Raw genomic sequence first — 25,442 nt, forward strand, 5'->3', positions numbered from 1 at the left:
TCACTCCTAAGCTCTCCCAGTATTTCTATGATCAGGCTTAGATGTTAGGGTTATTATGGGGTTTGTCTACCATCTAGTGTCAGGATTGTGGCTTAGTCTCTTACATAGGATTACAGATGCTGAGCCCCAGTGAGTCTTGACTGTGAGTCTTTTCATGGGTATTAATGAAGGGGATCTCAGGCCAGATTCATCCATTACCAGGCCAGATTCACAAAATAATTTCTCTTCTCAACAAACTAGCTGCATAGTTGAGGACAAAAATTACTCAGAAAGCTTATTCGTCACAGAAGTATTATGGGCTAGATTCTGTGACCCATGTGAGATGCCAAATGTTTTGGAAAAGAGATGATGGGCCACGAGGAATCCTGCAGAACATAATGGCAGGGGTGGGGATGGGAAACACTGGGCCCTGGTCTGGAACTGTCAGCTCAGTTTCATTCTTCTCATCCAAGAAACCCTTTCAGAGCAGCTCTGAGGACCACAGTGGCTGCTCCAGCCAGGAAGGATCCAGGGCCACACTGACCTCTGAATGAAAGCTGCTGAGGCTTGTGCTCTAAGCACAACACTGAGTGGCCACAGCACCAGCCAAAACAATTTTTCCAAGATGATGAAAATGTCTCTATTTATGCTCTGAAAGGGTAACTGTTAATCATATGTGGTTACTGAGCCTTTGAAATACAGTGTGTATAGCTAAGAATCTACATTTTTAACTTTAATTAATTCTAATTTGTATATTTGCAGCTATGCATTGCTAGTGTTAACCATGTGAGACAGCACAGTTTTAGACAATAATAACCAACAATGTCATCAGGACAACTAAGTTGCTAATTAAAAAGCAAGGGTCTTTTCCAGGACCATTGCATCAAGCTGGGGCTGTGTGTTGGTCAAAGCAGAGCACATAGGTGGATCTTTGGCATATTTTCTGGATTCTACTGCTTCTAGGCAGGTGATAGAAACTCTTTCTTTTGGAGACACTGAGGGAGAGACTGGACACTGGGGTCTACAGTGTTGCCACTAGAATCTGAGGTGGAAACAAAATACAAATCTTCCCCAGTATTAATGACATCTCACTCTGTGGGCTTCCCAGCAGAGTCCTGCTGGCTGATCCAGCAGGAGGTGAATGCTGGGCTCCCTGAGCAATGGACTCAATCTCAGTCCCATGGGACATATGAACCCTGTCACATGGAGTTCCCACAGCTGAAGTCAGGACACCAGGACACTAATGGTCAGAGTCCTATGTCCAGTGTCCAGTGTTGCCCCTGCCTCAGATGGTCCCACCCCAAAGTCAGCCACCAACACACCAATAAGGGCTTGAGTGCAGGGAGGGGCTTTAGGAAGCCTACAAACTAGCAACAAAGGAGAGATCTGGGCTTCCAGCTTCTGAGCAAGAGAACATTCATTCTATGTCACGGGTATGATCCAAGCCAAGGTATTTGGTGAAAGATATTAGGATAAATTTTATTCTTAAGGGAATAAAATCACAGAAGGCATTTGATTATTATAGGATTGGCTGGCTATTACAGAGGTTTAAAAAAATACTTTTTTCAATACACAGTTGTTTATCTGAAATCTCCCGGTCCCTAACCTCCTCATGGTGATCCGGTCACCACGGTCGCTTCGTTGTCTTCTCATCACTCAGATACATCTTCAGTATGACCCTGAGACCTTCCTTCCCCTATCAGCAAAAATAAGTGGCCTCAGCCTCCAGATACCACACATCATTGCCTGATTTTTATGCAGTTTGTCAACTACTGAAAGTATTCTATTCAGTTTCATTATGTGGTTAGTGTTCTCTGCATGGCTCATTCCGCTACTGAGTCTCAGTACTTGGGATCAAAATTTGTCTTAATTATTCACATGCAACTAACCCTCAAATGATGGCGTTTACTTGTTCCTGAAAAATCTGATATTAAGTGAAAATTCATTAAATTCAAAAATATGTCTGTCTTTCTTATTGGAAACATACATGGTACATTTCCCTCAACTAGAGACGCTTAACTACTTTGACAGTTGAAAAAGATGAATTGGACACGAATCTATAAAAACACATTTAGAGAAGTAACAAGCATCATTCTGAAAATTTACTTTGCATGTAAAATGTCCAGTACGATTGATTGTACACAACACAGATGGAAGAAAGGTCCTCACAGTGGATGGGACCTGATAGAGAGAGTAGGGGAGTCAGTTCTTTGATGCATGGGGAGGGTCTAATAAGTGACCTCAGGCAGGTGTCCAATATCAGGACCAGATATTTCTAATTACAACTTTATTTTCCTTAAGGTTTCTGCATATCCATAGAAGAAGTGGAATACAGGTTGAAAGCAACATGCTTCAGAACACATACAAACAGCCCACACACATAAAAACTAAAGAATCTTACAGAATGTTGTCTCTTTCTCAGCCTTTCTTGACATTGGGTTTAACCAACCATGGCACAAAATTCAAGTTTTTTTTCCAGAAGATGTTCTCCAACTTGAAATATCTTGTGGAGAAAGTTGATGGCAGTGTCTGAAACACATTATTTCTTACAATGCATTTTTTCACTTCTTTGGAATAAAATATCTGTGTTATTAAAAAATTTGATAGAAAATTGATGTAACTTTATGTGACCAAATATAATGCAAATCTTTAACAAAAATGTCACTGAGTATAAGCCTGAATTCTCAATGACTGCACTGTATTCCAAAGTTATTTTTAAATAAATGAATAAATACACAGGAAACAAACTCAAAAAAATGAATTTAGTTGCTCTTAGTTTTAAAAAATGTTAGCAATAAGATACTGGTCTGTCAATCAAGAATAATGAAAAATTTAAAAATACATTTTTTCAAACTGCAGTTTGGATAATAGAGGTGGAAAAAGAGAGGAGACAGACAATGCTTTTGACATGCAGAAAAGAACATTTCAAGGATCGTGGGTGATCTCCCTGTGTTTCATATATCAAACAAGATATAAAATCAAATGTCCTTTTTTTTTTTACATCTTACTTGAGTTCCTGAAGCTACTTTCTCTTTGTAGTTTTTGCTTTGGTACACTCAGATTTTGGTGAAGCAGTTCTTATGGAGGAATTAAGAGTTGTTAATTTCAACCTTCTTCGTCTTGTAGCCCTGTCCTGTTTCTAAGACTGGCAACGAAAGATGCTGATTCCTTTTTTGTTCCAGGTAAATATTGTTTCTGGGATAGTCCCCATTTCCAAAGCCATAGCTAGGTATTTACCCTGTTCCTGATGGACCAGTTTCATGTATCAAAACCCAAATATTCAGTGAAAGTGAACCTTAAGTGTTAATCTGGTTTAACAAATGTCAGACTTCACAGAGCTGCTTTGGAAATAGGAACAATGTCTCATTCCTGTGAACTCACAATGGCTGAAACCTGAGTCCATGGCTCTTCTGTCAAAAGAGCTCCAGGCCATCACCTGACTGTTGCCTAATCTTTACCCTTCAAAGCAGTTTTGTCATAAATGAATAACTGTAGCCCTGAAGAATAATCCAAAGTTTTTACCAACTTGTAAAGGACAATTTATGTACACCTATGGAAAGAAACAGAAGAAGTAATCTTCAACAACTCTTCTCCTAGTTTGAAAGTGACTGTGAGTAAAGATGAAAGTATGAGGCACTGACTCTTGGATGTCAGCTCTGCTGAATGGGCCATACGTGACGGCATTTGGTAGATTATTTCCCCAACTGCACCTGCAAAGATTATAAAAACAGGATATTGCTCAGTTTCTCTGTTCAGCCAGGCTGAGCTAGTTTTTGTTTTGGGTTGTAGCAGTGTGAGGGTGCTTATTGCCTGCTGACAGTAATATGTTGCAGCATCTTCAACTTCCAGGCTACTGATGGTAAAAGTGAAATCTGTCCTAGATCCACTGCCAGTGAACCTCGAGGGGACCCCTGAGATGGACTGGGAAGCATACTGGATGAAGAGCTTTGGGGCTTGATCTGGTTTCTGCTGGTACCAGTGTAAGTAGTTGCTAATGCCCTCACTGGCCTGGCAGGTGATGGTGACTTTCTCCCCTGGAGTCACAGAGACGAAGGCTGGAGACTGAGTCATCACAATATCACCTCTGGAGGCTGAAACCATACAGCAAACATTAGCACAATATAAGCATCTGCTTAATGAAACCATCACTAATCTAGTAGGACAAGATGAAAGAATATGCATTACTTAAAAAAAAAAATCACATTTGAAAACAAGCCAAGTTCCATACGGTCCTTGGTTCCCAATTAAGACAATTAATGATTCAAATAATTAGTTTCAGCTTTTTCTAAATATTCTCACCTGGAACCCAGAGGAGCAGAAGCCCCAGGAGTTGCAATGGGGACACCATCTCAGTGCTTTTGACTTCAGTTTTGCTGAAGACACATCTAGGAGAAAAACCCTCTTATAAAATACTGAGAAGCAGGACCACTTCAGATGTGGGAGGAAGGATACATGCAAATTATGGGAATGTCCTGTTGTTTTAAATAGTCTTCACCTTTGTCTGGAGAACGCCCTCCCCGCCCCTTCCGTGAATGTGAGAGGCGCCCTCTGCTGGCACCTGCAGATGAGCGCAGCTGAGGCTCCAGCAGGGCTTGACCAGACCCAGGGCCCCCCCGCAGAGTGAAGGCAGAGTCCATCACAGTCTCTGGGAGGCTCTGCAGTCATCTGGGGTGAACAGCAGCTCACATCCTCAGTCTCGGCCCAGGGCTATCTTAACTTTCCTGACAACACATTCACAATGAGGCTGAAGAAACTTTGATCCTGTGGACGCTTCACAAAGCATCACCCCATACAACACAATTTTGATGTCATCATGGTAACTCGATAGGATCAGCAGAAAATAATAAGGACTCTGGATGTTCAGTGAATGCACATGAAGACCAGAGTGTGGGATTCAACCCTACAAAATTTAAGGGCCTGTCACATTGGAGAAGGTATCAGGGATTTAGTGAAGGTAGGTGAGTAGCATTGGCTCATTCCCTTCAAGGTAAGGATAAATAACTGTACTTTGCAGCTCCAACCACTGAGAATGCAGCACAGTGTTGGCAAGGCCTGCTTAGAGTGTTGACGCAACAAATCCCAAACTTGGGTCTACTCCACCTCCCCACTTATAAACTAACTTGGAAGGCTGTCTTTTTGGAGTGGGCTCAGAAAAAGAGAACGTTTTGCAGAAGGTTTTGGGCTTTGATACAAGTGGCTCTGTCATGTGATCCAGAACATTGTTTGGTGCTAGATGCATCTGCATTAGATGGGAACACTTCGTGAACTGTCTTGCAAACTCCAATAAAACTCACGACACAAATCCCTGGGATTTTAGAAAAGACCAAACAGTGACCAGATAACAAATAAAAAATTTCTTGTTCAAAATGCAGAATATCACTGTGTAACGGTAGGTAACCCATGAGGCATTTAAAAAGTATGTGACTGAGCTGCACTGCATAAGTGGAGGAGGCCAGTCTCACCAATTTTTAGGGTCAGGTGGGGCTCAGCACCATTCAATATTAGGATGAACATTAGGTACTTTTGGGGTTTGGTTCAGGTAGATTCAGAGGCCATGCTTCATTTACATGGATATGTGTTCCAGTTCCTCCTATCATTTTTCTCTCTGACTCTAACACCTTTTCATCAGCTCACTCCAGTGACCTCATGAGTTTTCTCGATCAGCTAATAGCAAATGGGGAAACAAAAAATGCAAACAAATAAAAGAAGAAAACCAAAACAGCAATAAGAAAATCTAGGCTTTTTGAATAGGTCAGCATCATATATTTGTGCAAGTAAAAGTGGGCTGCTCCCACACTATGGCCACAATCATGGGTGACTGCGAGATATTATCTTGAGTTAGCAGATATTTGAGGACAGCATGTAGTCATCAACTTAGTGTGGAGAGAGAAATGCACCGAGTCAGGTATATGCATGAATTAGTGATAGCTGGTTGGTCACAGTCTTTGATAAAGAAAGTTGGAAGATCATAGGAAGCACCAGAGGAGAGGTATGTGGATGCACACATATGAATAAGAAATTACATGTGCAGAATTTTATTTATTTCTGCAAAAAGCAGAGCACATCTTCCACAGATAAGATGCCAAACAACCAACCATACTGGAAGGCTTATCCACTTGTAAGCAGATTAACTGAACTCAGTCTTTTCTCTTAACTTCCATAATATTTGCATAATAGAGTCTGTAATGAAGTAGCCATGATGGCCTGGACAGGGCTATGAATGTGTAAAATGACATGAGCCATGCCTCACAACCACCATCCCCACCTGTGTTGATACCACTGTTGCCCCTTCTGGGTATCCAACTTCACAGCAGCAGAGACAAATATCTTCAACCAGTGGGTGGTAATTTGGGATATCAGATGACTGTCCCCTGGAGATGACTGTGATGCATCCTTACTAGGATCCTTCTGTATTCTAGATATATGTTTACCTTTCCTGCCCAAAGATAATTGGCTATCTCAGTGCTCTGAGAGTGTTTTTTTGTATTAATATGGGAATATTTCAGAACCATGTTCCTACATTGTGGGGAAAGAAACAAAATAATAGCCACGTGATTATAGCATCCATTGGTTCTAACAAATAAATCACCCAAAGAAATCCACAAGGGTATAATATTCTGCAGATTTTAGATGCTGTCCCTCAAGGTGTGCTGAATCTTTAAGCCAAAGGCCGTAGTAGAATGAGGTAATGGTTCTGGAAGCCAAGGGCCAGGAGTACAAGCAGATTCTTTAGTCATCCTACACAGGAACCCAGCTGGTGGACACGTGTGTCCAGTAATGCAACTTTAGACCCTGTTGACCACAGATGTCTACTCCTGGATATCCAGGAGTAGATGCTTCTACTTGGGAATACTATAGAAAATCCTAAAGCTAAATCTCAAGCTGTGGTAATGCAAGTTTCCTTATGCCAGTAGACAAGAAGGCAACCAAACGTACTTATTTCAGCAAATAATAAATCATGAAAAGATAGTTTTCTGCTACCTTTTTGTTTAGAGGAGGAATATATCTGGGAATATGTCTGGATTGAAGAACACATACCATAATTAGATGATAATTAATCCTCAACTTAATGTAAAGTAAAATTACAAATAATTAAAAGAAGGTAGGAAAAGGAAAATATTTCTAAGTGGCACCTTTGCTCCAGCTCTTTCAGGAGAAGTGCTGCTATAACAAGAACCTCCAAGGCTCAGAAAATTCATGGAAATTTTTAGTTTTGTGTCTTATGATCTACTTCCCTCAACAACATGTATCGTGTGTGTTCATTTTGTATTTCATACCTGAAAGCTGTGAATCACTCTTTCCAAGGTAATTCTAGCCACATACTAGAATCAAATTGAAATATTTTTAAAGTATTGCTGCCTGCTCTTATCCCAGCCTAGTTGGCTAAAAATACTTGACTGGAGTTCAGTTAGCCACTTGTTTAAAAATCTTCCCAGAATATTTATAGATGCAAGTAGGATAGAAAACCTCTTATCTAATTGGCTCTTTGCCTCTGTAGTCCAGCAGCCACAGCATTTTAATTAACTGGGAACTTGTTAGAGCATTCAAAATATTAGGTCCGGTACTATAACACAACACCTAAAAGGTCCATATATCAATGAAATTGCACTCTTTATACCAAAAATTAAGAAAATCTCAACTTGAATGGGAAAGTCAGTAGCTATTTAACCCCTACATGACAGATATGTTAAAATTATCTTAAAAGTATTTTAAAGCAACCCTCATAAAAATTCATCAATGAACAATTGCAAACACACTTGAGACAAATAATAGCATCAAGAATGAAATACAAAATAAAATAAAATTTAAAAAGTGAAATTTTAGAATTGAAAGATACAATCACTGTATGAGCAGCTCAGTGTATGGCCTAATAGCAGAAATGAGTAGACATAGGAAACTGGAATAACAGTAATTATCAAATCTAAACAACAGTGAGAAAATAGACCAAAAGGAAAATGGATGTAGACACAAGATAAACAGAAAGAAATCTATGGTAAGGCATATCCTAGTCAAACTTCTAAAAAGTAAACACAGAGAAAACCTTTACAGGCAGATTTTTTTTTTTAAATTACTCATAACCTTTAGGGGAAAAATGGTTTGAATGACAGATAATTCCTTCTCAGAAACCATGAAGGTTAGAAGGAAATAACACCATTTCAAGTACTGAAAGAAAAGACCTGCCAACATAGAATTATATTTCCATGAGAACTGCTCCAAGATGGCTGACTACTCACAGCCAGGAGGAAGAGCTCACACCAAGGGATCAGGACATTAGAGAGACTAATGTCTCTCTAATTTGCAGATCTCTGAAGATCTGCATTTCTAGCAGATCTTCAGAGGGAAGGCACTGAGAACAGATGAAGGGAAGACAAAGATGCTGGGCTGAAGGGGGAGGAAGCTGGGAACACTGTGTGGGGCTACCATGTACCAGGACACATTCCTAGCTCCCAGTGACTCCTGTGATAGGGATGAGTTGAACTAACAAGGAGTCTGGAATCGCTTGAACACCACAGACTTTGATTTGTCAGGGAGAGCTACTTAGAGAAGTGATAGGGACAGAACTCCAGCCAGCACAGGGCCCAGAGGGTTTGGTGCAGAACGTCTGTAGTGGAGTATGGCCAGGGACACTCATTCCCCTAGGCTCAACTTGCTCCCATAGGAGACTTTAGCCCTAGGGGAACTGTATGACATAAACTCTGCCAGGTGATCTTGTCCATGTAACATGGCCAATCTGATTTGAGTGTCCCTTGGGCTGCTACTGTCTCCTGGGGCCACAGCCTCATCATTCCTGGTTGCATTGCAGCCCCTAGGTACATCCTGGGGGCCCACATCATAGCTCCTGCACTGGCAGATTGCGTCTGACAAGGAAAATGCTTCAGCAGAGTGGCTCCCATGGACATGCACCAGGCCACCAGTGTTCTTCCAACATTGCAGCAAATCAGAGTTGAACTGAAGGAGATAAGACACACAAAAAAATTCAGGAGTTCAAGACCAGCCTGGCCAACATGGTGAAACACTGTCTGTACTAAAAACACAAAAATTAGCTGGGCATGGTGGCATGTGCCTGTAATCTCAGCCACATGAGAGCCTGGGGCTGGAGAATTGCATGAACCCGGGAGGTGGGGCTTGCAGTTAGTGGAGATCACATCACTGCACTCCAGTCTGGGCAACAGAGTAACACTTTGCCTCAAAAAAAAAAAAAAGTGTATATATATATATAGACATATATATATATATATATATAGAGAGAGAGAGAGAGAGAGAGAGAGAGAGAGAGAGAGAGACATAATAGGAGGAGGGACTCCTCCCTAACTCATTCTATGAGGCCAGTATCTTACAAAACCTGGCAGACATACAACAACAACGACAACAAAAACTTCAGGCCAATATGGTTGACGAACATTGATACAAAAATACTCAGCAAAATACTAGCAAATCAAATCCAGCAACATATCAAAAAGCTAATCCACCATGATCAAGTAGACTTTATCCCCAGGATATAAGTTTGGTTCAACATATGCAAATCAATAAATATAATTCATCACATAAACAGAACTAAACACAGAAATGGCTTGATTATCTCGATAGATGCAGAAAAGACATTTGATAAAATTTAACATCCCTTTATGTTAAAAACTCTCAACAAACTGGGTATTGAAGGAACATATCTCAAAATAATAAGAGACATCTAGGACGAAGCCACAGCCAGCATCATACTGAGTGGGCAAAAGTTAGAAGCATTTCCCTTTAAAACTGTAACAAGACAATGATGCCCTCTCTCCACCAATCCTATCAACATAGTGTTAGAAGTACTGACCAGAACAATCGGGCAAAAGAAGGAAATAAAAGGCACCCAAATAGGAAGACAGGAAGTCAAACTATCCTTGCTACATACAAAATGATTTCTTTTCTTTTTTTGAGACAGAATCTTGCTCTGTCACCGAGGCTGCAGTGTAGCAGTATAATCTCTGCTCACTGCAACCTCCATCTCCTGGAGTCAAATGATCCTCCCTCCTCAGCCTCCTGAGTAGCAGGAATTACAGGTGTGTACCACCATGCTCAGTTAATTTTTGAATTTTTACTAGAGATGGGGTTTCACCATGTTGACCAGACTGGTCTCAAACTCCTGATCTCAAGTGATCCACCCACCTTGGCCTCCCAAAGTGCTGGGATTACACACACTAGCCGCTGCACCTGGACTCACATGATTATATCTCTAGAAAACCCCATAGTCTCAGAAAACCCCAGAAGCTACTTAAGCTGACAAACAACCTCAGCCAAGTTCCAGGATACAAAATCAATGTACAAAAAGTACTAATATTTCTATGCTCCAAGAAGAGCCAAGCTGAGAGTCAAATCAGTAATGCAATAACATTCAAAATTGCCACAAAGAGAAATAAAATACCTAGGAATGCAGCTAGCCTGAGAGGTGAAAGATCTCTATAAAGAGAACTATAAAACACTGCTCAAAGAAATCAGAAATGACACAATTAAATGGAAAAACATTCCATGCTCATGGATAGGAAGAATCAATTTCATTATAATGACCATATTGCCCAAAGCAATTTATATATTCAATGCTATTATCATTAAAGTACCATTGTGATTATTCTACAAACTAGAAAAAAAGTGTTTTAAAATTTGTATGGAACCAAAAAAGAGCCCAAATAGCCAAGCCATTGTAAACAAAAAGAACAAAGCTGGAGGCATTACACTACCTGACTTCAGACTATACTACAAGGCTACAGTAATCAAAACAGCATGGTACTGGTACAAAAAGAGATACATAGATCAATGGAACAGAATAGAGAACCTGCAAATAAGACTGCGTACCTACAACTATCGGATCTTTTTGACAAATTTAACAAAAGCAAGCAATGGGGAAAGGATTCTGTATTCAAGAAATTGTGCTGGGATAACTGGACACAGTATGCGAAGGAATATAAATTGTTCTATTATCAAGACATATGGGCATGAATGTTCATTTCAGCACTATTTGCAGTAGCAGACATGGAGTCAACCTAAATGTTCATCAGTGATAGACTGGATAAAGTAATGCGATTATATACAGGTCAGTTTTACCTTTAATTTGTTATTCATTATTGTGAGCATTAACATACTTCTTTATGAACTTGCCACTGTTTCAATATAATATTGTAATCTTTATTTCAGAGTTTATTACAAACATTTATGGTTAAGTATTTGATACATTTTATAGAGTTTACTTCCTTGTTGCTTATAGAAATTTGATTTTATAATGTTATTAAACCAATTTAAATATATTTAAATTAATTCAAATATAGAAATAAAAAATTGAAGAATTGATATGTCTAACAAAAAACCAATGCACAAATTACCTTAAAAGATTAATTAAATGTGAGGTACTAATTTAATAATATTTTCATGTTTTAAAATGTGTCAAGTATATTTTTTGAGTCCTAGATATGTAGAAGGTTTGGTGCAATGTACTGTAATATTTGTTAAGACACACTATTCTTATCAGGTGAATTCATATTTGAACTGTAAGTTAATTTCTTGACTGCAAGAAAAGAGGCACCTAGGAACATATTTGAAAATGCATAGGCCGGGCACGGTGGCTCACGCCTGTAATCCCAGCACTTTGGGAGGCCGAGGCGGGTGGATCACGAGGTCAGGAGATTGAGACCAGCCTGGCTAACATGGTGAAACCCCGTCTCTACTTTAAAAATACAAAAAACTAGCCAGGCGAGGTGGCGGCGCCTGTAGTCCCAGCTACTAGGGAGGCTGAGGCAGGAGAATGGCGTGAACCCGGGAGGCGGAGCTTGCAGTGAGCTGAGATCTGGCCACTGCGCTCCAGCCTGGGCGACAGAGCGAGACTCCATCTCAAAAAAAAAAAAAAAAAAAAGAAAATGCATAATTTTAAAGCATCTATAATTCTTAATTAATAATTATTTTGTAAGTTTACATATTAGACAAAAAAATGCTACTGAGAAGATATCACTGGTTTTTGTTCTACAACAGAATTAGTTATATCTAGAATGTGTTGCGACTCTCCTTTCCTAGGCACATGGGAGAAATCAACAATTCATTGTCTTTTTTTTACTGAAACAAGAAGGAGCACCAAAATCTGTCTTGACCACAGCTCTAGAAGGTATTTTATTAAATACTGCGTCATCCTTACCCGATTAAGTAAATGCTTGCTAAATTGCATTCTTTTTGTGCTTTGAATCTTCAATAAATACATTCTGGGAAAATAATACACTGATTGGAATGCTTGACTATTCAAAATTTCAGGTATATACTCCATTATTTTAATGATCTCTCCCTTATGATCCAGGCAGCACAGGATCAGGTCTTCCCTAGAACTCACTGTTGTATTTTTATGCCAAGAGCATCAGCAGACAACCAGCAAATGGGCTTGCAGTCTGCAAAAATAGTTACATAGAGATGATGATTTCTCCTAGAGAATAAGGTGTTAATGGGAAAATATTTATTTATTTTTTCTTGGTGAACCAATAATAAACAGAGAACTTATTTTCAAAAATAAATTCAGAAAATCAAGTATCTAAATCTGGTAGGGATGCCCATAGAATTTTTGTAAGGAACATATATAATTTTATTTCTAAAAGTTCATTTAATGCTATTAGCTAGTATAGGATTCAAAGGACATTTAAAAATCAGGTGAATGTAGTAAAGGCAAATACATATTTTTGAATGAATAAATACATTTAGAAAAATCAATAAATATAAAAACCATGTGTAAAAACCGATCACACCAGCAACAAATTGGAGATGGAATTGTAAAATATGCTTTTTAAAAAGCATCATAAAACATTAAATTCTTATTAATAGACATAATAAAAGATGTGAAATCTTTTTTTTTTTTTTTTTTTGACGGAGTCTCACTCTGTCTCCAAGGTTGGAGTACAGTGGTGTGATCTCGGCTCACTGACACCTCCGCCTCCCGGATTCCAGCGATTCCCCTGCCTCAGTCTCCCTCCTGGGCTGGGATTACAGGCGGGCGCCACCACGCCTGGTTAATTTTTGTATTTTTTAGTAGAGATGGGGTTTCACCATGTTGGCCAGGCTGGTCTTGAACTGCTGACCTCGTGATGCGCCCGCCTCCGCCTCCCAAAGTGCTGGGATTACAGACTTGAGCCACCGCGCCCGGCTTTTTTTTTTTTTTTTTTTTTTTTTAAGACAGTCTCACTCTATCACTCAGGCTGGAGTGCAATGGCGCAATCTCGGCTCACTGCCTCCCGGGTTCAAGCTCTTATCGTGCCTCAGCCTCCTGGGTAGCTGGGATTACAGGTGTGCATCACCACGGCAGGCTGATGTTTGTATTTTTAGTAGAGGCAGGATTTCACCATGTTGGCCAGGCTCGTCTTAAACTCCTGGCCTCATGTCAGTCTCCTGCCTCATCCACCCAAAGTGTTGGGATTATTGGTGTGAGCCACTGCGGCGGGCCTAAGATGTGAAGTCTTGACACTGTACAAAACATTATTAAAATGTTAAAGAAGACCTCTAGATTATGGTTTTGGTTTACTATCCAAACAATCATACCATCTACAAATAATAACTATTCATTTTCTTTATTTCCAGTACTCATGCATTTTATTTCTTTTTCTTGCCCTTTGTACTCGTAAGACATCCAGTACAGTATTATCTGGGAATGACGATACTTTACATCTTTTAAAAATATCTAATTCCAAAATAAGAAAAACAATTTTTCAGTATTTAATGTGATTGTGTGTGTGTGTGTGTGTGTGTGTGTATGTGTGTCTGCTGTCTGTCTGCCTGTCTGCCTGTGTATTCTCTGAGAGGTAAGGAAGGTTTTTTCCATTTCAAATTTTCTAGGACATTTTTGCATAAACACGGTCTAAATTTTGTCCAGTGCTTCTTTCTATACCAATTGAGGTGACCATATACTTTTTTTCTTCTTTAACGATGTCAAATGTGGTAATGATACTAATCAAATCTTTTAAATCCTTATTATGTTATTTTGTGCTTTTCTATCATCTCTTGAGCATAAAGTCTCCCACCATAACATGGAGTTGACTTTTTCTTACTTTATTTAATCAATTTTCAATTTATATATTTTAAAGTTATATTTTGGGTCTATGTAGATTTAGCATTTTAATGATTTCCTAATAGATTTACCCATTTATCATTATGAAAAGTCCCTTTTTCTCCCTTGCCTTAAAGTATAAGTCAGATTTCGTTAATTCGGTTTTTGCATGATTTGTACTTTCCATTTTTTAATTTTTCAAGCCATTTTATGATCTCATTGCAGTATTTTATAAGCAGCATAAACCTTTCATTTTAATCTTGTTTGATAAAAAATTTTATTTAGATAAATTTGTCTGTTTATGATGTCTAAATTACTGGTAGTTAGAGTTAAATCTACCATCCTTTTTTTTTTCTTCAGATTTCCTGCTTTCTTGTTTTCCTTTGGATTAGACATTTTATTATCTTTTCCCTTACATTAAATTGTTAAATATACAATCATTTATTACATAGCAGCTATCCTCAACTTATTACTTCCTAGTACCAAATATTAATTTACCACTTCCTGAAATAGAGTTAGATTTTTAAATTCCATTTGCACTACTTTTTATGTTATTTTTCATGCCATTCAGTTATATATGCATTGCAAAATTCACAAACCATGACATATATCATTGTGCACAAATATTAATTTGTATTTATTCATATATATCCTTTCCTGTGTCCATCTCTTATATATCTTTATGTTTCTATTTAGTCTTACATTCTTTCTGTTGCAGAATTGTCTTTAACATTTTTTTATAGAGTACTACTGATATGTAACTGCCTAATATTTTGTTGTTTTACAAACAGTATTTATTTGCATATTCATTTTGCCTCATTTTATTTCTTTCCTTTTCAAAGGCCCCCAAAGATGTCAAATTACTTACTGATATTTATTTTCCATTGGAAGGATTGAGTTCCTTTTGGGTTTTCTTACATGTAAATGTTGTCATACAATTTCATACTCAGCAAAGATAGTAATACATAGATATATTAAATGCACTTGCCACTGGATATATTTTCTTGGAATAGGCAGCCATCTTCCACATAGCTTATGTCCTTTATCAAAAGCAGGATCATTTTGATTTGTTAATTCAAACTATCTACTTCTACTGTAACATGATGAAATAATACATATAGCCTTTTATGGACCAAATAATATTAAAGTACTATTGTAAATGTAGTATATTTAAAGCATATATGTGTGTAATTTCTGCATACATTACTGGAATATTAAATTCAGTATTTCATGTTTGGTATTCAGTATCAATTACTGTAAACACTGATCAGATCATTATCATTTCTGCAGTTGTCTTTTCCTTCATTTCCCTGTGCCATATGCATTTATTGATCTAGATGTGAATGTTTTGCAATATAATATTCAAAGTGACATTCCCACTTTGTAATTTAATTGAACTATTTACTTTCAATAGTGAAGTAGTAAGGAATAGGCCTTAGAAGATGGACACAGGAATTGCAATAAAGGCAGGAGAGCAAAACTAAATTTTAAAAATCATATTTATTATAACGTCAGAGAGTTGTGGAAAAAATAAAGAACAGATAGCCTAAAATTCCACAGAGGAAAGATGCCTTTGTATATTGCCTTGTGTCATCCTGTCACTTTGTGCCTCGGTGAAATTTGCCAAATATGAGTGTGATTGGAGATTCTGGTTTGGCCCAGGCAGAAGATCTCTACAAGAGTGGGGAATTCATCTCACCTTTGGCAGTGGCATGTACCTGCCTTACAGACTATGGATTATATGGCATGAGTGGAGCCCTTAACACCAGGCTGAATTTCTCCTTGGGACATTTGCTGAAGCCTGGGTTGAGAATGGTAGCTGGGTGGGTCAGCTAGAGAGACACAGTGAAACCTCCTGCATTCTCATGAGTTTTCCCCTACCATGATGCCCTGATTTTCCTTTATGTGTGTCTGACCTATGGGCCTTGGGCTCCCCACCCCTACACCTCCTCCTGATCTTCCCAGCCCCTGCACTGCTCTGGTCAGCATCATCTTTATTTTAACTATAAACTTTCTTGAATGATCCTTTCTTTCTCTAATCATTCCCAGGTAAACGATAGGGGCAGGATCTACTTTTCCAAGGTCTTCTATGTCCTGCCGGATTGGCTAGGAATGTGTGATATGACCTGAGGTACATTTGGACAGGGACTTGTCTAAACTTTGAGTCACTAAAGGCTGTGTGACGCAATACTTCCCTGTGAGTTTGCCGTTGCGTCAGAGCACAGCCTTGAACTCCACGCAGGAGTCCCACAACTCTGTGATTCCCCCCAAGAAATACAGCAGAGTTTCCACTTGGGTTCATATATCAACTCCAGCGCACCACCACCAACACAGTAACAGCTGCCCTCACATTCTTGTTTACTGCCCTCTGCCCAGAGGCTATAGATTGTGGGGCAAAATATAAGCTTATACATTATTTTATATTAATCCAGATTCCATTGAATATGACATACATTTTCAGTCTTTTTTCTTTTATCTTTTTAAACTTGGATATTTATTTTTAAAACACAGCTTTGGATTTCATAGAACTTTCTTTTCATTTCAACATACTGTGAATAAGATTTTTTAAAGATTTTTGTCATTAGGTCTCTGTTTTTGCATAAACTTACTAAAATATATCTAGTAGTTAAACATCTAGAATATAAATACACTCAATCACTCTCTAAAAAAAAAAAAGGTATAAAATGCTGTGCTTTCTGCTGTCCCAGAGATGTATGTCAAGAAAAGTATAAGGTGGAAGGTAGAAGATGGGAGGGAAACTGTTTTAGTATCAGCAAATCTTGTCAAGGTACATGTACACTAGTAACTGCTAAACCAAATCAAAACCAAGAATGTATTAGTTTTGTATTGCCACTAATCTGTTTCATTTAGGCGGTTGTCAGGCTGAATGAATTTAGTTGATGAATTGAACGTAGGCAAGGCAGAGAGGATTACGATGAGCTTTGATTCAGCTTTCCCTTGCAACATGACTGGTTGTTCAGAGGGCACTTGACCTTCCTCCATTCTCCTGCAAATTCTGCCAGGCCAAGACTCTTGCAACTGATGGGGACTAAAATTGTGGTACCTGAGATGTAACCGAGATATTGATGGTCAAGAGCCCTCAGCTGTAATGTATTACCCTGAGTTCTCCATAATCTTCCTCTTTACTCTCCCAAGATAATCTACGGTGTCTGCTTTCCAGATAAACAACACATTTGGGCAGCTGAACCACAGCAAGAAGGGAGGTTTCTGTTCAGGGTTGTACCACTATGGGAGGAAGCTGTATACCTTGCGTGCATTAATAAACCCCAACATCCTCAGCCTCCACCTGTCTGATTTTCAGTGTGAAATCAGTGCCTGACCCACTGCCACTGAACCTATCTGGGACTCCAGCAAAACGGTTGGAACCCCCATAAATCAGGAGCTGTGGAGACTGGCCTGGCTTCTGCAGGTACCAATGCAAATAAGTGTTTCCATCACTATGCAGGAGGTTCTGATTAGACCTGCAGGAGATGGAGGCCGGCTCTCCAGGGGTGACGGGCAGGGATAGTGGAGTCTGGATCATCACAATATCTCCACTGGATCCTGAAATAGTGAGAGAAGTCCAGGGTTATCTACAAATATTGGGAACCATTAAAATGATATTCTTTCTGTTATTTACTTTATGCTAAGTGATTTTTTGTGTGTGTGACTTTGGCTCATACCCCTAAATATTCAGGTTTAAGAAAACATTCATGAGGCACAAAAGAGACTCAAGAAGTTGCCTACACTATTCTCCTCTTCCTGTGTCACACTCTTCACGAGAACACAAGTCCTTTGTCCTTCTAGGATATGAAGCTTAGAACTGTTAAGAATGAGGAATCTTCTATTTCTCACACTTGCAGTTCTAAACGTTATACCCCTTTTCTTGTAGGTCAAGATGTGCATGTGGACAGGCAGTGGGGTCCCCAGAGCTCACCCTCCCATCCCATTCTCCTCCCTTATCTCCCTTCTGTCCTTACCAGGAACCCAGAGCATTAGCAGCCCCAGGAGCTGAGCAGGGAGCCTCATTGTGAGAAGGTGACCTGAGGAGTCCTGATCAGTCAAGGCAAGGTTAGAGCTGAGCTTTTATCTCAGACTCACAATGGAAGGTCCTCCCTAGGGGACAGTATGCAAATCCCCTGGTGGGTGCACTGGTGTGGAAAGAGCCAAGAGTATGGGGACATCCAGTGTGAGCACAGTGACGTAATGTGTCCTCTGTGTTTGGAGGGAACCTAATAAAGTTTGCGCTGCCTGAGTGGAAAAAGGGACATATTTAATCATGTTCTTCTATTTCCTCTAAGAGATTTCTAATTTGTTTTCACTTTCCCAAACACATTTTACACTTGTCTTTAATAGGCTGAGCTTCCATAAATATTTGGTTATTCTTATTTATTTAATTTGTGTGTGTGTGTGTGTGTGTGTGTGTGCGTGCGTGTGTGTGTATTGAGATAGAGTTTCACTTACTCTGTCACCCACCCAGACTGGAGCACAGTGGCAGGATCTCGGCTCACTGCAACCTCAACCTCCCAGGTTCAAGTGATTCTCCTGCCTCAGACTCCCCAGCTAGCTGAGATTACTGGCATGCACCACCATGCCTGGTTAATTTTTGTATTTTTGGTAGAGATGGGGTTTCACTATGTTGCCCAGGCTGGTCTCGAACTCTTGACTTCAAGTGATCCTCCCACCTCGACCTCCCAAAGAGCTGGGATTACAGGCATGAGTCACCGCACCTGGTCAGTTATTCTTAGTTATTATTTTCATACTTATTTTAGCATGTAGATTTTTTCTTTTTCTTTTTTTTTTTTTTGAGATGGAGTATCGCTCTGTGGCCCAGGCTGGAGTGCAGTGGCGCGATCTCCACTCACTGCAAGCTCCGCCTCCCGGGTTCACGCCATTCTCCTGCCTCAGCCTCCCCTGTAGGTGGGACTACAGGTGCCCGCCACCACGCCCGGCTAATTTTTTGTATTTTTAGTAGAGACGGGGTTTCACAGTGTTAGCCAGGATGGTCTCCATCTCCTGACTTCGTGATCCGCCCGTCTTGGCCTCCCAAAATGCTGGGATTACAGGCATGAGCCACCGAGCCCGGCCTAGATTTTTAAATTAGTTTTATTTTAGTTGATAAAATCCCAGAGTAAAGGGCACAAATATTAAGCATGTAACTGAATGAAGTTTGTGTATATTCACTGTCAAGGAGGAACTGTAGAATATAGTTCTGAAATGCTTTTTTTTTCTTTCTTTAGATTCAGTAATTTCTATTAATTTCTCTTTCTTTATTTTCAAGTTCGCTGATTTTTCTGTCATCTGAGACTGCTATTGAACCTATCTAATACTTTTTTTTTTGTAGTCTCAGAGCTGCAAGTGTATTCGAAGTGTCAATGATCGAGGTGTCCTGGAATTCACATTAATTCTCCAGCTAGCTGTGTTCTTCATCAACGCATGAACCAAGTCGTCCACCGCTAAGAGTAAAAATATGGAACGCTTCATGGATTTGCGTGTCATCCTTGGCAGTGGCCATGCTAGTCTTCTCCGTATTGTTCCACTTTTAGTATATGTGCTGCCGAAGTGAGCACGTATCTGATACATTTTTAATTTGATTATTATACATTTGGTTTCTAGAATTATCCTTTGGTCATTTGTCATACTAACTCTTAGAATTTTAGACTTTTTCTTTTTTTAGTGTCCACATGCTGAATCATTGTACTTATATTTTCCTCTTAAGTCTTCAATTGTAGCTTCAAAAATAATTCTTTGAACATCTGTACAGTAACTGCTTTGTAGTCTTTGCTAAAGTTAATATTTAGCACAGATGAGAGTCAGCTTTCACCAACACATTTTTGTTGTGATGGTAATTGTTTTGCTTTTCTTTCCTCAATATTGATTATTCTTTTCTATTTCTTTTCAGGGTTTTTTTGTGTTTTTTTTTTTTCCTGAAAATTGTACATTTTAGATAATACACTATCGTACCTCTGTCTGGATAAAGTTTTATTTTTCTGAGCATTTTTTAGTTACTTTTTAGTTACTTTTTGAACTTACTGACAGTCTCCAACTTATGATAACTGTATTTAAAGACTTTTTGACTTTACAATAATCTGAGAGTGATACACATTCAGTAGAAACTGACTGTACTTTGAGTACTCATAAAACTACTCTGGGCGGATCACGAGGTTGGGAGATCAAGACCATCCTGGCTAACGTGGTGAAACCCTGTTCTACTAAAAAAAAAACCAAAATAGTTAGCCGGGCGTGGTGGCAGGCGCCTGTAGTCCTGGCTACTTGGGAGGCTGAGGCAGGAGAATGTCGTGAACCCGGAAGGCGGAGCTTGCAGTGAGCCGAGATCGTGCCACTGCACGGCAGACTGGGAGAGAGACAGCGAGACTCTGTCTCAAAATAAATAAATAAATAAATAAATAAATAAATAAATAAATAAATAATAAAACTACTCTGTTTTCCCTTTCAGTGCAATATTTAATAAATTCAATGAAATAGTCAACACTTTATTATAAAATAAGCTTTATTTTAGATTATGTATTTGGCTGTAGGTGAATATATATCTTCTAAGCACATTTAAAGTAGACTAGCTAAGACATGATGCTCAATAGGTTAGGTGATTTAAATGCATTTTTGACTTACAGTGGTTTCAACTTACAATGAGTTTATGGACGGTAATCCCATCAGAAGTTGAGAGCATCAGTGTGCTGAAGAATCCATTTCCCACTTGGCAGTCAGAGAGGAGTTGGGACAGTGGAGAGGGCTGCTGCAGTGATGGAGGAAGGATGGAGGGCTGCTGCAGTGATGGAGGGCTGCTCCATCACATGGAGCCAGGGATGTTGGAGCATCTTGAACATGAAAAGCAAGAAATTAGATTCTCTCCCCTGGAGCCTCCAGAAGGAATACCGCCCTATTAACTCCTTGATGTTAGCTCAGTGAGACTTCTCACCTCCAGAACTGTAAGATAATAAATTTGTGTTCTGTGCAGCCAGTAAGGTCATGCTAATTTGTTACAGGAACACGAAACTAATGCAAGCATAAGAAATGACTTTTATCTTCCTGATATCTTCCTGCATGGTTGTCCTCTGTTTTTCCCACATATCCCCACTTTGTTGTCATTTGGTGTCACTTGTGACAAGAGTTGGAGAACATTTTATTGTAAGCGGGGGAGGTAGTGCCAGAATTTTTCTAAGACAGAAAATCTCTTGGGTCAAATCCTTTGATTAGCTCTTGTATAATCTCAGTACCTGTGAGTCTAGCATTCAGCTCTCACAATATATGATGGGGTGGGGGGGTATTATTTGATTTCATATTTGGAGGGCAAACTAGATTTTTAGGACACAGTCTGAGAGGTACCAACTGAGTCTGAGAGAACAGAAGACAAAGAGGTGATGTAGAGGGGGCCAGGGGGATGCAAGGTATATCCCTGCTCCAAAATCCAAAATAAAGTTGTTTACAGTTTGTAAGGGCTTTGATGGTTGTGTTTTGTAGAGAGAACTACATATGGGGCTAGTTTAAGACTAGAATCATCATGGTGTGAGACAGAGGCAGCAGAGAACTGAAGATTTCACACCCTCTTTATGATTTTTCTCTTTCATTATAGGCCATGAGCTCATCTATGAGATGAACATGGTCATGTGGAAGGAACATAGTAGTCAAGCAAACCTGGGTTCAAATCCCAGCCCCAAAACTTTCTGTCCATGTGACTTGGGGAAACAATCCATGAGGCCTGATCATTAGTTTCCTCCTGTGTGAAATGGAGCATTCTGTGTAACATGGGCTGTCCCAAGAGTTAACAGATAATGCACATTGAAGTACAGGTGTGTATGTGTGTGTGTGTTTATACACCTAACTGGAGAGATAGATAGATAGACAGATAGATAGATAGATAGATAGATAGATAGATAGATAGATAGATAGATAGATAGATAGTTTTTTTGTGTATTTGTTATATGTTTTCTGGCTTAAGGTTACCATGAAGCTTGCAAATGCTATCTTATAGCGCATTATTTTAACTTGATAACAACTTAACACTCTTTGCATAAACAAACAAGTAAAAAGAAACCTAATATAAACTCTGTGCTTTAATTACATACCCCCATTTTTGTTGTTTTTTTGTTGTTTCTCTTCACAACAAGCGGACTCAAGAGACCTTTAGACTTACGGGAACATTGGCAGTAGTTTGGCAGTACTCCTCATGGCATAGGGTGATGGTTACTATAGGGTTAGGCTCCTCTGTGAACAAACTTTTTGTTGTTTCTATTTATATCTTATTGTTCTATGTCTTGAAAAATTGTTGTAGTTATTATTTTTGATTGGTTCATTGTTCAGCCTTTCTATTTAGGTTAACAGTTGTTTACACACCACAGTTAGTCTTAAAATATTTTTATATTCTGTAAATATAAATATTTACAATAAATTTAAAAATTCTGTATTTTTCTGTATACTTAATTTTACCACTGAGTTATATAACTTCAGGTGATTATTTATTGCTTATTAATATCTTCCTTCTTACTGAAGTATCTCCTTTAGCATTTCTTATAGGAAATGTCTGGTATTGATGAAATTCCTCAACTTTGATTTGTCTGGGAAAGTCTTTTTTTTTTTTCTGCTTCATGTTTGAAGTATATTTTTACCAGATGTACTATTCTAGGGTATAAGTTTGTTTTTTTTTTTCCTTCAGCACTTTAAATAAGTCATGCCACTCTCTTCTGGCCTATAAGATTTCCACTGAAAATTCTGCTGCCAAATGTATTTGGGCTTCTTTGTATGTTTTTTGTTTCTTTTCTCTTGCTGCTTTTCTTTATCCTTGATATTTGGAAGTTTCATTATAAAATGCCTTTTTAGCAAGGTAGTCTTCTTTGGGTTAAATCTGTTTGTTGTTTTATAACCTTCTTGTATTCTGATATCATTCTCTAGGTTTGGGAAGTTCTCTTTTATTATCCCTTTTAATAGACATTCTACCCCTATTTCTTTCCCTACCTCCTTTTTAAAGTTGATAACTCTTAGATTTGTCCTTTTGAGGCAATTTTCTAGACCCAGTAGACATGCTTTATTGTATTTTATTCTTTTTTCTTTTGTCTTCTGTGATCATGCATTTTCAAACAGCTTGTCTTTAAGCTCACTAATTCTTACTTTTGCTTGATTGATTCTGCTACTTAAGGACTCTGATGCCTTGTTCTGTATGCCTATTACATTATTCAGCTTCAGAATTTCTGCTTGATTCTTTTTACTATTTCAATCTCTTGGTTAAATTTATCTGATAGAATTCTGAATTCCTTCTCTGTGCTATCTTTAATTTCTTTGAGTTTCCTAAACACAGCTATTTTGAACTATCTGTCTGAAAGGCCATGTATCTCTGTTTCTCCAGGATTGGTCTTCAGGGCCTTATTTAGTTCATTTGGTGAGGTCATGTTTTCCTAGATGGTGTTGATGCTAGTAGATGTTCTTCAATGTCCGGGGATTAAAGAGTTAGATATTCATTGTACTCTTCACTGTCTGGGCTTATTTGTAGCCATCCTTCTTGAGAAGGCTTTCCAGATATTTGAAAAGATTTGGGTGTTGGTACCTAAGCTGTATTTGCTTTTGGAGGAACCCTAAGCCCAGTAACACCGTGTTTTTTGCAAACTCATAGAGGTACCACCTTGATTATCTTGGAGATGATCCGGTAGAATTCTCTGGATTACCAGAAAGAGACTTGTGCTCTGTTCCCTTAATTTCTCCCAAACATACTAAGTCTCTCTCTGTTCTTAGCCACCTAAGTTAAGGTTGGAGTGACACCAGCACTATGATCACCATGGCTATGACTGCCCTTGGTCAAACTTGAAACCAACACAGTGCTGGGTTTCACTCAAGGCTTTTATAACCACTCTCTGGGTACTGCCTGTGTTTTCTCAAGGGCCTGGGGCTATACATTCAGTAGCAGGCAAAGTCAACTAGGCCTGTGCCCTTCCCTTCAGGGCAGCGAAGTCCCCCAGGCCTTGGGGGGGTCCAGAAATGCAGGGACTAGTCCGGGAGTCAGGGAGTAGAGTCAAAAACCTTAGAAGTCTACCTGGCATTCTATTGTATTGTCGCTTAACTAGGACTAAACCATAAGATTCAGTCTTTCTGATTCTTCCCTCACCTTTCCAAAGGCAGAAGAGCCACCATCACCCTATGCCATGAGGAATACTGCCAGACTACCACCAATGTTCCCTTAAGTCTCAAGGTCTCTTAAGTCAGCTTGTTGTGAATGCTACCTGACTTGGAACTCTCCCTTCAGGGCAGTGGGCTCCCCTCTGTCCCAGTGTAGGTCCACAAAAGTTGTCCAAGTGTCAAGTCCCCAAAATGTGGATCCCAAGCGCCTCCTCGTGGCTGTGCTGGTACCTGAAGTCAGCAAGTCTCAGACGTTCACCCAAGGTCCTTGATCTAGTACCTGAGTATCACTGCTGGTTATTCAGGGTGTAGAGTTAGCAGGTGAAGAATGCTGCCAGGACTGGGTGTTTTTCTTCAAGGCAGTGAGTTTCCTTCTGGCACAGTGTATGTCTAGAAATGTCATCTGGGAGCTAGGGCCTCAAACAGGGGCCTCGCAACTCTGATCAGTGCCCTATCCTGTTGTGGCTGAACTGATATTTTAGTTGTAAGAAGTCCTCCCCATTCTTTCCTCTCCTCTCTTCAGGTGGAAGAAAGGATTATCTTTTGGAGCCACAATCTGTGCAGCCTGGGGTTAGGGGAGGGGTGACACCAGAATGTCCTTGGCTTTCTCAGCTGATGTCTCAGTATGTTGCATGCCCTCACTCCCCAGTCCACTATATCTGGGCTTAGTTCAGCACTACAACTTACCTAAGAGTTGCAGTCTTTATGGCCTAGTCTAGTTGTAAGTTTACTTTCAGGCACACAGTGTTATAGTCCTTTGTGGAGAGGTTTGCAGACACTGAAGTTTGAACTGCTTAGGTCAGGGATTCCCCTCTGCCTAGGGCTGGTTTAAACTCTCCCTCCATGGGTGAGCATCACCTAAGTTTGGTCCAGTTTTCCTTTCTGTCCTAACAGGACAGCATTGAGTTCAATCCCTCACAATTTCTGTGTTCTCCCTCCCTCAGTGCCCACTGATGCTCCTGGCACCATGCTACTACGGGTGGGGGATGCGTGGCATACATGATTCAGGACTCTCTTTCTTTCTTTCTTTCTTTCTTTCTTTCTTTCTTTCTTTCTTTCTTTCTTTCTTTCTTTCTTTCTTTCTTTCTTTCTTTCTTTCTTTCTTTCTTTCTTTCTTTCTCTTTCTTTCTTTCTTTCTTTTATATCTTCAGTGTCTCTTTCAGTGATTTGAAGTTAAAACCAAGTACTGTGAGCCCTCACCTGATTTGTTGGTCCTTATGAAATGTTTTTTCTCATAGGTGGTTGTTAACTTAGTGTCCTTGCTGGGGGGTAGGCACGTAAGACAATGAGTAGA

General features: G+C 39.4%; 1 protein-coding gene, 1 non-coding gene and 1 gene segment (V, D, J or C); all 3 read right to left on the reverse strand.

Moving 5' to 3' along the window:
* Positions 1-3,354: 3,354 nt before the first annotated feature.
* Positions 3,355-4,616, reverse strand: LOC126934367 (uncharacterized). Its single transcript, XM_050755207.1, has 3 exons — positions 4,432-4,616; positions 4,279-4,364; positions 3,355-4,070 (listed from the first exon to the last, which is right to left on the reverse strand). Exons 1-3 carry the CDS (start codon positions 4,614-4,616, stop codon positions 3,520-3,522), a joined length of 822 nt encoding a protein of 273 aa, XP_050611164.1. The 3' UTR covers positions 3,355-3,519.
* Positions 4,617-17,303: 12,687 nt separating this feature from the next.
* LOC126934477 (immunoglobulin kappa variable 2D-29-like) lies at positions 17,304-18,055 on the reverse strand. The segment is given in 2 exon segments: positions 17,304-17,590; positions 18,007-18,055. Coding segments are annotated over 2 exon segments (336 nt in total).
* Positions 18,056-19,490: 1,435 nt separating this feature from the next.
* On the reverse strand, positions 19,491-19,596 carry LOC126934615 (U6 spliceosomal RNA). The gene has a single exon (XR_007719066.1). It is a non-coding gene; the product is annotated as a U6 spliceosomal RNA (small nuclear RNA).
* Positions 19,597-25,442: the final 5,846 nt, after the last annotated feature.

This window comes from Macaca thibetana, chromosome 13 (genome assembly GCF_024542745.1).
Source record: "Macaca thibetana thibetana isolate TM-01 chromosome 13, ASM2454274v1, whole genome shotgun sequence".
NCBI lineage: Eukaryota > Metazoa > Chordata > Mammalia > Primates > Cercopithecidae > Macaca > Macaca thibetana.